At 33.8% G+C, this 11,801-nt stretch overlaps 1 protein-coding gene across 1 annotated transcript; it reads right to left on the bottom strand.

Annotated features, from left to right (window-relative positions):
* Positions 1-613: 613 nt before the first annotated feature.
* LOC146940220 (Zn-dependent exopeptidases superfamily protein) lies at positions 614-6,495 on the bottom strand. The gene is made up of 11 exons (XM_085753883.1): positions 6,348-6,495; positions 6,136-6,271; positions 5,984-6,062; positions 5,207-5,409; positions 5,028-5,097; positions 4,406-4,513; positions 4,062-4,217; positions 2,354-2,527; positions 1,564-1,638; positions 1,335-1,475; positions 614-1,105 (listed from the first exon to the last, which is right to left on the bottom strand). The coding sequence occupies exons 1-11, from the start codon at positions 6,430-6,432 to the stop codon at positions 884-886; spliced, it is 1,449 nt and encodes a 482-aa protein (XP_085610009.1). The 5' UTR covers positions 6,433-6,495; the 3' UTR covers positions 614-883.
* Between the last annotated feature and the right edge of the window lie 5,306 nt (positions 6,496-11,801).

Here is an 11,801-nt window from a genome sequence, read left to right as displayed (position 1 = left end):
TTCTAATTTGTTGTGGGTGCATCAGATCTAACTTCTAAGGGCTGTGATATTGGATTAATAGATGTATAGCCACGGGAGTGGGGGGAGAGCTTGGTTGTGACCGGCGGTGTGGGAGGGTGAGGATGTGGTCGCCGGTGGTTTCAATTTGTATCTTGAGAGATAAAAGGACGTGGGGGAAAATGTGGTTGCCTGTTTATTCGTTACCAAAAAGGGTTACGTGGTATAGCTATAGGCATGTGTGTCGCTAGCAGCTCTCAAACATATTTGAACAAATCAAGAAACATTGCTCAATGACAGGAAAGTAAAATATACTTTTCAAATGGATTGAGCCATAAATTTATAATTTATAATCTATCATCCAAACATGATGTTGTGAATGGTAACTCAAGCTATTGCTGAAAGGAAGTTTAAGCATCCCTTTGATTTCACACATCCCTCATTTTTCATCTCTTCTATATTTGCTTTAATCATCGCCAAATCCAATGGCCAGTAAACTGGATGAATACTCCATAGCTGACATATAGATTATATATGTTACAGCTGCAGCATCAAGTAACAGCACTGTCCTGCAATTTAAGGATTACATGCTGCTTGAAAATTCAGTGTAGTAATATTTTATTTGAACCCCTACTCTGAAATATTCATTTCTCATCTGAATAGGTCTACACTGGAAGTATAATTGTGGACTATTCAAGTAAAAAACAGCAAAAGCACAGTCAAAGTAGTTCCAAATATTGTACTCTCAAGTGAAATGTTATTTCAGACTTTTCCATGCTAACATCAACGTTGTAACTTAAAAGAAACATCATTACAAATCCTAACCCCTTCAACAAGGGAATCTAGAGCAGGGGATTGACGAGAACATCTTCAGCGAAGATATAGCCTATATGTCCACGACTATATTAGCATCTAGATGAGAGAATTCCTTAAAAAACGCCTTGAAATGTTCATATGAATACTTCACATCATCAACAGCGCACATTTCTCGGATGCTATGCATTGACAACTGTGGCGCACCTACGTCAACGGTTCGAATTCCAATGCCACTTGCAAGGATAGGACCTATTGTTGAACCACAGGCCATGTCATTGCGCACCACAAAGTCCTACATCAACATAACACATTATTATTCATTATCTCATACTATGCTCACATTATTCCAATCGTTCAGTTTTTTTTTTTTTTGGTAAACAGGAAACAATTTTGCTCCTTGAAATACTACAAAAATTGAAATGAAGACTTTTGTCCATGATTGTATATCTTCCTATGAAGAAAGTCTGTTTCAATCAGAGAGGAAGAAAAGAGACGATGATAAAACTTTTCATTAAACTGACCTGAACAGGAAGGTTATGTTTTGATGCTATCTCTCTGAAAATGAAGGACGTGACAGCATTGGTGGCATAGCGTTGGTTTGCATTTTGCTTGATGACAAGCCCTCCATGTAGTTTAGGCTGATGGTTTTCTTCATGCCTGTCCTGCAAGAAATTATGTCCAAATCTCCATAAGAAAAGCAGCAGTTTGAATTATTGGCAACAGTAAATCAAGGCATGCAAGAATACTTACCATGTAATTCGGGTGTAGTGCATGAGCCATATCAGCAGATACAAGGAAGCTTCTTTGTACTGCTTTCTCGAGAAGCTAAAACAAAATCAACATGAAGAAAACAAATTAGATAACTGAAAGCATAATTAGAATGCAGTCATTCCACTTTCCACCATTTAAATATCTGGAATACTATCTTGTGGAATGGTGCTGTAAATTGAGTGCTAAATATTAAAACCTTAGATATAGCTGCACTAATGTTTCAGAAACGTGCACTTTACCCCATTGAACCCGTTTAAGATTCAGAAACATTCGGACTGTTACTGTGTAGTTCAAAGTCAAACTAACAATGAGAAGACCGATTAAGAAAGTAAATAGCTTTTTCCAACACTTTAGTTTCAACTCGTCACATCAAAATACGTTGTATTTTCCACTTATTATCCTAGTTTATGCACATAGAACTCACAATCTGCTCTACTTATAGGGGTTAAAATACATATATCATTGCATCTTATTAATTTTCTGCAATTCAGACATGAAATTACTGTATACAGTATTTATGATATTTACCAATTTTTAGTGTGTTTTTGGAACACAGGTGTAAATTCTAAGATTTCAGAATGGTTCTTTGGACATAAAAGATGTGAGGTTAATATACCCTAACGTCGTGTGATAAAGGTACTCTACATGTGTAATGCAAGTCCACAGTGGACTGGAAAGTAGACAGCCATTTAGTTTTTTAGCCACACTAAGTCATATATGGAAGTCCATGGGAATTTAAAACAGAAAACAATAAAAAGAAAAATCATACCTTGGAATTTGGGCTGAAGGAATCTGTAATCCTAGAGATAGCATCTAGCACGACAGGAGAGCCAGCTCCTTGAGCAGAGTTAGATCCACATTCTTCATGGTCAAACAAAGCCACCATACTAACACCAGGCTCTTCGTCAAGACTGCTGTCAGAGGATGTAGCATCTATTAATGCCTGAAAGTGAAACCAAGATGTTAGCATATTATGGTAAAAAAAAACTATTAATTTACATGAGAACTTCACACATCGTACACAAGCACATTCTAATTTCCAGACATGGGTATCAAAATCGAAATTCTACCAAGGATCAAGAGGGGGTGAAAAATATACAATCTTTGAATCACAACATGGATCATAAAAATCTACCTAAAATTCAAAATATACTTGCACATAAATATCTGCATAAAAAATAACAAAAAGGAAATCTAAAGCACAATATTGCAGTAAACTGAAAGTCAAAATAGTTATCCTAGTTCCCTCTCATATGAGAAAATATATTTTGTTTTTAAAGAAAAATTAAAAATAGTTAATTTAAATGCACAGTCACATCTTGATCGCAGATTTCTGCCTTGTAAATACTACTTCCTTTTGATTATTTGACTACCCTAGCAAAGAGTGGCGAGAACTTATGAAGAGGCAAAAAGAGATCGAGAGGCTCTGAGATGTAAGGAAAATGGGTGGTATGGGCCGGGAATGAGAGGGAAGTTAATATTTTTTCTATATAACGGGCATACTTAGTGTTACAGGTGGACTCTGCTAATATGGCGTACTACCTAGTCTATTTTTATAAGTAGGACTTAAGCTATACAACCATACTGACACATTCACAAAAAGGTTTCTCACTCAAAAGATCCTTATCTTTATAGTAACAACTGGTTATGAATTCACATAGAAAACATTCATCAGATCAGTAAGCAAAACATATCTAAGCATAATGTTGAGGGGGAGGGGAGAGAGAGTGAGAGAGAGCATGATAAACTCAAATGGACAATTCCCAATATTTCTCCTTGTCACAAAGCTTCAGGCAAAGTACTGTTAGGAAGCCCTCAGCATTTAGGTGTATACAAGGAAGGAATAAAGGGGATTGAGGTCCCTAATGCATAGAGGGGAGGGCATGATTGGTAACGAACTTCCAGGCCAGAGAGGGAATAAAGGAAATAAGGGAGGCAAATCATGTTATGATTTGTAAGAAATAAAAGGGAAGAGGAGAAGAGGAGTTAGAAAGAGTGGACAATGTGTAAAGATTTGTGTTCATTTCATAATTTTCAATTTAAAATTTTCATAGATCATCCCGTAGGCATTGGTATTACACTGAAATCAGTATCTAAATCTAAAAGAATACACGACAAAAACCTCATTTAATTGAGATCTGATCCATATAATATTACCAAAAACATTATTGATCACACCTTGTCCTTACTACATCAATAGATACTGCAATAAAGAGATAGACAAAACCATTTGACCTTGATTAAATGATCCATCATTTTGAAAGTTCGTCGATTGAAAGAAGATGGAATTTGACCCAGAATTCATCAAAGCATACATCATGACGTTTTAAATTTGTTTAGCTCTTATACTGTAAAAGAAGAAGTCCAAAATGCAGCTAGAAGGTACACTTCAAAGTCAAGGTCAAATTTCATAGTTCATATCTACAAACATGGATTTGCATTTCGAATAAAAGAAACAATCTCAATAGAACTCAAACCTTCAATGAGCAAAATGACATGCAGAGGTTATCAAGCCGTCCTGAAAATACGAACTCCTTGGCAGCTCCAGCAACTATGCTTGGTTGTGTATCACATGCTTGCAATTCAAAATCATAAATTTCATCTGGTTCACACTCAAGCTTACTTGCAAGCAACTGGGAAGAATAGGAAAGAGGACAATCAGCAATAATAAATTAGACTGATAATTGTCATGTATACATGCCATGTTAAGTTAAAATCACCTTTGAAAGTGTTTAGTGTTTACAATTCATCCCAGAAAAAATAAAAATTGAAATGCAATAAAAGTATCATGAAGGCATTGCAAGTTTCAGAGTTTGTTAACCTGTAAAAGTATAGGGTGGTGCTTCGCATTGCTAGAACCTGTTTTATCATTTTCTTTCTTCCCACTTTCAACTGAACTGTTTTCAGAGGAAACTTTATTAACCTCTGCCTGTACAACAAAGTTCAATGAATTTATAAAAGCGAAATTCAAGCCATTAAAAAGGAACACTGAATCTGAATAAGCACTGTATCCGTGGGAGCTTTACTATATTTTTTTAATTAACTCCGTAAACAAAGTTGCTATGTATACCCGTCCAAAAGGATTGCATCAATGATTCAATACATAAAAAAGATATTAAGTATTAACTAGGAACGTTGCAAGGTAATAAAAGTACAAACCACATTTGTAATGTAGAGAGATTTTCATCCAATGAAATACATATTTAGCCAATAACTGAGCTGTCTAACCTCGTGCAATCGCAAACATAATAGCTCCTATAACTAAAACTTAACTTTAAGGTAAAAAAATGAAAACATACTAAGCATTTGATACATGACTTGATGTATTAAAACCCAGACATCACTCATCACTGTCACAATAATAATATAATAATAAAAATAATTTCGATTGAATATTCCGTGAACAGCCAAGAAGCTTGAATCAACTGGAAATGCAGGATTACCTTTAGAGATGTTGCCAGAATGGGAAGAAGATGAGTCTGCGTATTTACTTTGAATCCATCATTAACACCTCTGTACAGAATCAACCAAAGGAAAAAACACCACCATAAATTGATAACCATAAATCAATCATTATCAAGCAAAACAAAGAGTCAATGCACATGTGAAAAACAACAAAAACCTGTCTAAGTGGATTGCCAAAGTGGGGACACGCATTATAGGTTCCTCGATTCTAACAAGGCGATGCAAATACGAAACAGAACCTGCATTTTCTTTTTTCAAGATAACCCTCCCAGCCACAGTCAAATCACGATCAAACCACGTGTGCCATAAACCTCCTCCATATGTTTGAACACCAACCTCCAATATTCCACCCTTAACCACCTGATAAACAAAACCAAAGTAAACCTCCCTCACTAATCAAATAACCATTGACTAATTAAACTATTGAGTAAATAGACAAACTAGTCCTAAAAATTGTAGGACTATGGGCCTGTTTGGATTGGCTTATTTGAGCTTATCTACTGGCATAAGTTTTGTGAGACTATTTGGAAGAACTTATGAAAACAGCTTAGGACAGTTTTCACAGGCTTTTTTTTAGCTTATTTTCATAAGTCCTCTAATATAGCTTGTAAAAACAGCTTATAGCATATGTAAGCTAAGCTATAAGCATAATTGCTTATCATGATAAGCGCTTGTGCTATAAGCTGCAAATAAGTTGTTTATCCAAACAGGCACTATGCCAATCTTGCCCCTCACATTGCCAATAATTCTAGAATGATCTTTAAAATTGCAAAATGTTAATCAAATTCATCCCTCCGTTGATATTTGTAACATTTTGCAATTCCAATTTCCAGTAATCATTTAGGAATATCGATAATAAGAAACTAAGTTAATACAACCCTAAAACTAATCAAACATCCATGAATCCAACTTAATCAAACAATGAATTAATCACCTTTGACACTGGCTTCAGTTTCAAGCAAGGACTATCGGTATGAGCACCAACTATGTGAAATCCATTTCCACCAACAAATCTGATAATAAAATTCAATAAAAAAAATGAAAAACATTACATTAACAATTGAAATAAATAGCGAAGGAGTGAACCTTTTGCCGACTGCGAAAGCTACGATGGTGGAATGGTTTCTGGTGAAGAAGTATTTATGGCCAGCTTTGAGTTCCCAAGTTTCCTTCTCCGAGATTTGATGATACCCTGCGGATTGTAACCGCTTCTTGGCATCGTCTGAAAAGGGAAACAGTGAGTGAATGAGAGCTGAGAATTGAGAGATAAGAGAAAGAAGAGAGGAGATGGTTATTACCGACGGCGTGGAAAGCGGTCGGAGATGCGTTGAGGAAGTTGATCAGATCGGAGACGACGGTGTGGGTGCTTTCTTCCTTCGCCATGTTTTTCGGGGATTCACGTTACAGTGTGGTGCTGTTCTAGAAGAACTGTTGCATTAACTCAATGAATTTTGATGCTTTAAAATAACATATATAAATTGTTCTTTTTTAACAAATATTTCTTACAACAAAGTATTTGTATTCTCCTCTCAGGAAAAAAAAAAAAAAAAAAAGCAAAATATTTATAATATTTATATCTTCCTCTCAGGAAAAAAAAAGCAAAATATTTATATTTTGACACAAAATTTCAACACCAATTCAAAAATGTCGAAATTATTAGGTCGGACGTAGTGATTAGGGAATAAGCTTTGTTGCTTCATTTATACGTGTGTTTCTAATAATAATTGTCATTTTATAGCTTTTGGTCCCTGCAAAATAGGTCAGTTTTGGTTTTAGTCCCTGCAAATTTTTTTTATAGCTTTTGGTCCCTGCAAAAATAGGCCAGTTTTGGTTTTAGTCCCTGCAAATTTTTTTTATAGCTTTTGGTCCCTGCAAAAATAGACCAGTTTTGGTTTTAGTCCCTGCAAATTTTTTTTATAGTTTTTGGTCCCTGCAAAACTATGCCAGTTTTGCTTTTAGTCCCTGCAAATCTTTTATAATTTTTTTTATAGTATTAAAAAATTCTGGAAAATTGAAAAATTAATAAAAAAATTCTGGAAAAATTTAAAATTATTAAAAAATTGAAAAAAATATTAAAAAATTCTGGAAAAATTAAAAATTAATAAAAAAATTGAAAAAAATATTAAAAAATTCTGGAAAATTGAAAAATTAATAAAAATGAAAAAATTGAAAAAAAGGAAAAAATTAAAAAAATCTGGAAAAATTAATAAAAATAAAAAATGATTAAAAAAATAAAATAATCTAATAAAATGAAAAATAATGAAAAAATTCTGGAAAATAAAAAATATTCTGATTAGTATATATGTCGAAATTTCGAAATTCTGGAAAAAATGTATTTTTCGAAATTTCGAAATTTTGATTAGTATATATGTCGTGCTTAGGTTTTTTCAGTGTATTTTTTCCCTTATTCTCAGTTTATAAATACACAAAAGTTCCCGCTTTATAAATACACAAAAATTCCCGGAAAAAATACTAATGAAAATTTCGAAATTTCGAAAAATACATAAAAAACCTAAGCTCGGTTTATAAATACACATATTTTTTCCCTTATTCTCGGTTTATAAATACACAAAAATTTCCGGAAATTTTTTGAGAAATACTAATGAAAATTTCAAAAACTTCGAAAATTTTTCATTAAAATTTCATTTTTCCAGAATTTCATTTTTATTTTCGAAAATTTAAAATTTCATTAAAATTTAAAATTTTGAAAATTTCATTTTCCAGAATTTTAATTTTTTTAGAAAATTTTCGAAATTTTATTTTTTTCAGAATTTTTTAATCTTTTTTATTTTTTCCGTTTTTTTCAATTTTTTTCATTTTTCAATTTTCCAGAATTTTTTTAATATTTTTTCCAATTTTTTATTGTTTTTTCAGATTTTTTTATTGATTTTTCATTTTTCCAGAATTTTTAAATATTTTTTTATTAATTTTTATTTTTTCCAGAATTTTTTAATTTATTTTAATAATTTTCCGATTTTCCAGAATTTTTCAATTTTTTATTAATTTTTCAATTTTCCGGAATTTTTTAATTTTTTTATTAATTTTTCGATTTTCCAGAATTTTTTTATATTTTTTCAATTTTTTATTAATTTTTAATTTTTCCAGAAATTTTTTAATTTTTTTATTAATTTTTCAATTTTCCAGAATTTTTTAATTTTTTTAAAAAAAAAACTATAAAAAAAATTATAAAGGATTTGCAGGGACTAAAACCGAAACTAGCATATTTTTGCAGGGACCAAAAGCTATAAAAAAAAATTGCAGGGACTAAAACCAAAACTGACCTATTTTTGCAGGGACCAAAAGCTATAAAAAAAATTTGCAGGGACTAAAACCAAAACTGACCTATTTTGCAGGGACCAAAACCATATTTAAGCCTAATATTTATATCTTCCTCTCAGGAAAAAAAAAGCAAAATATTTATATTTTGACACAAAATTTCAACACCAATTCAAAAATGTCGAAATTATTAGGTCGGACGTAGTGATTAGGGAATAAGCTTTGTTGCTTCATTTATACGTGTGTTTCTAATAATAATTGTCATTTTGGTTATTAAAAAATTAGTTAAATATAGCAAAAATTTGCAACTTATGAATCATCCATAAATGAAACACAAACACATAACAATGTCGGACCTAACAATTTCGACAATTTTATCCGTTGAGCTTTGATTTGTGGACTATATATGTGATACTATTTATTAAGCTAAATTGCACATTCTATCATTTAAATTGTTCTTTGATTTCACTTAAATTTCATAACTATTATTTGTTTTGTTTTGATCCTCTAATCAAACGTTCGTCCAAATCTACCGAAATATGAAGCTGAAAAACCAAGTTTCCACGTTAACGGAATTTCTAGACGCAATTTTGAAAAAGACAACACCACCTCAAACACACATTAACTTTACTTATGTTACTTTAGTTGTGTTGGTTTCATTTTCTTCAAATTTCTTTGTGGGTGATTAGAATTTCTTCAAATTTCAGTTTCACTTTTTTAGCCAAATCTCTAATGTTGATCTTCTTATTGCTCTTGATTTTCCACCTTCTTCCCATTTCTTCTCCAATCCCAAAAACGGGAAGAAGATTAATTTGGTTTAGCTATGTAAAATGTAAACTAAATCATTTTTTTTTTGGGTTAATAGGTCTTTACCCCCTGTAATATAGGTTATTTTCGGTTTTCCCCCCTGTAATTTTTTTTTTGATTTATCCCTTGTAAAAAAATTTGTTTTTATTTACCCCCTAGTAGACCAAACAAAAACCAATTTTATTTTTTTTCAAGAAATTTTCGTTTTTGTTTGGCCTATTAGGGGGGTAAATCAAAACAATTTTTTTTTACAGGGGGTAAATAAAAAAAATTTATAGAGGGAAAATCGGAAATGACCTATATTACGGGGGTAAAGACCTATTAATCCTTTTTTATGATCACAAGTAACAAGTTGAGCTATCTTTGAGAGCGAAAGGATATTAGCAACTTTATTTCTTTGCTTCTCTTCCTCAATAACAATGACATGCCTTCCTTCTAAAAACTTATGCCAACAAAACAGAGATTAATATCATGCGTTGTTCTGAAGCCCCTCGTTTTCTATTGGAAGCTAACATTTGACAATGTATCTTTTACTTCTTCTTTTTTTCTTCTGGAAAATAGTCAATCAGAAGCTATCTTTTGATTGGCTATTTTCTGTTTTGAGCAACACAATGGCTTAAAGAGAAACCATCTTCTTTCTACCCACGCCTCTTCAGAAAAAGAAAGAGGAAGGAAATGGGATTTGTTTATGAGAAAAAGGAAGGAAATCAAAATTTGAGCACAATACCCAACATTTTATAGTATACTTTTAATTACTGCATATATTTTACGTGGAGTTTCACAAAATAACAACAACAACAACAACAACAACAACAACAACCAAGCCTTATCCCACTAAGTGGGGTCGGCTACATGGATCAAATGACGCCATAGCGTTCTATCAAAAACCATATTTGGATCCAACTCATTGACCTCTAAATCTTTTCGAATGGTTTCCCTAATGGTTTTCTTAGGTCTTCCTCTACCTCTTTTAACCCGACTCTCCTCCATTTGATCTACTCTTCTTACAACGGCATCTACGGGTCTTCTCTCTACATGTCCAAACCATCTAAGCCTATTTTCTACCAACTTTTCTACTATAGGTGCTACCCTCACTCTCTCTCTAATGGTGTCATTCCTAATCCTATCCTGTCTAGTCTTACCACTCATCCAACGCAACATCCTCATCTCCGCTACGCTTACTTTACTCTCATGTTGGCTTTTAACGCCCAACACTCCGTACCATACAACATTGCCGGTCTGACTGCTGTCCGATAGAACTTTCCTTTCAGCTTAAGTGGTATTATCTTATCGCACAAAACACCTGAGGCTCTTCTCCATTTCAACCAGCCAGCTTGAATACAATGATGTACATCAGCTTCTGTTTCTCCGTCATTTTGTACTATGGACGCAACATATCTAAACCGTGTAACTTGGGGTATGATATGATCTCGAACTTTCACCTCCAAGGTAGACCCGCTTCTCCTTTTGCTGAAGTTACATTCCATATACTCCGTCTTGCTTCTACTCAGGCGGAAGCCATACGCTTCTAAGGCTTGCCTCCAAGTCTCTAGCCTCCCGTTTAACTCCTCCCTCGACTCACCAAGCAAGACTACATCATCTGCAAAAAGCATACATCTCGGTGCTAACTCTTGGATGTGTTCCGTCAGTACATCCAAAACTAAAGTAAAAAGATAAGGACTTAGGGTTGACCCTTGGTGCAGTCCTATTGTTATGGGAAAATCTACGGTATCCTCATCCTGCGTCCTCACACTAGTCGAAGCCCCCTCATACATATCTTGGATAGCTCTAATATAGGCAATCCTCACCCCTTTCTTCTCCAGGGCTTTCCACAAAATCTCTCTAGGTACTCTATCATACGCCTTCTCCAAATCAATGAAAACTAAGTGTAAGTCTTTTTTATCCGTCCGATATCGCTCCATCACGCGTTGAAGTAAGTAGATCGCTTCCATAGTCGACCTCCCAGGCATAAAACCAAATTGGTTATCCGTAACGTGAGTCTCTTTTCTTAGTCTTCGCTCAATTACCCTTTCCCATAACTTCATGGTATGACTCATTAGCTTAATTCCCCTATAATTCGCGCAATGTTGTATATCCCCCTTGTTCTTATAGATTGGAATTAAGGTGCTTCTTCTCCACTCGTCTGGCATTTTCTTCGTCCTCATAATCTCGTTGAAAAGTATTGTGAACCACACAATTCCTCTATCGCCAAGACTTTTCCACACTTCGATAGGTATGTTGTCTGGCCAACTGCCTTGCCATTACTCATCCTTTTCAACGCTTCTTTCACCTCGTGCTCCTGAATCCGACGATAATAGTTTTAGTTCCGGTCCTCCTCTCTGATGTCTAACCTGTTAGAGTCTGGTAAGATCTCATATCCTTCATTAAATAAGTTGTGGAAATACTTCTTCCATCTATCCTTAATATCTCTTTCTTGCACCAAAACTCTACCCTCTTCATCCTTAATACACTTCACTTGGTCCAGGTCTCGTCTTTCGTTCTCGTCCCTTCGCAAGCTTGTATATAGATTTCTCCCCCTCCTTGGTACCTAAAGATTGGTATAATCCTTCAAATGCTTGAGATTTTGCTTCGCTCACCGCCTTTTTAGCCTCTTTCCTAGCTATCTTATATTTATCCCAAGTTTCACAAAATAACTTAAGCTTAAATTA

The sequence above is a fragment of the Medicago sativa genome, chromosome 3, assembly GCF_051527215.1.
Source record: "Medicago sativa cultivar Bolivia chromosome 3, Bolivia_mono, whole genome shotgun sequence".
Taxonomy (NCBI): domain Eukaryota; kingdom Viridiplantae; phylum Streptophyta; class Magnoliopsida; order Fabales; family Fabaceae; genus Medicago; species Medicago sativa.
Note: the sequence above shows the minus strand (reverse complement) of the source record. Positions and strands in the feature narration are given on the sequence as shown.

Coding starts and splice junctions, on each gene's coding strand:
- LOC146940220 (XM_085753883.1), bottom strand. CDS start 6,432: ATGGCGAAGGAAGAAAGCACCCACACCGTCGTCTCCGATCTGATCAAC. Junction 4,514..5,027: donor TTCTGGCAACATCTCTAAAG/GTAATCCTGCAT, acceptor TTTGTTGTACAG/GCAGAGGTTAATAAAGTTTC. Junction 1,639..2,353: donor CCTTCAGCCCAAATTCCAAG/GTATGATTTTTC, acceptor ATTTTGTTTTAG/CTTCTCGAGAAAGCAGTACA.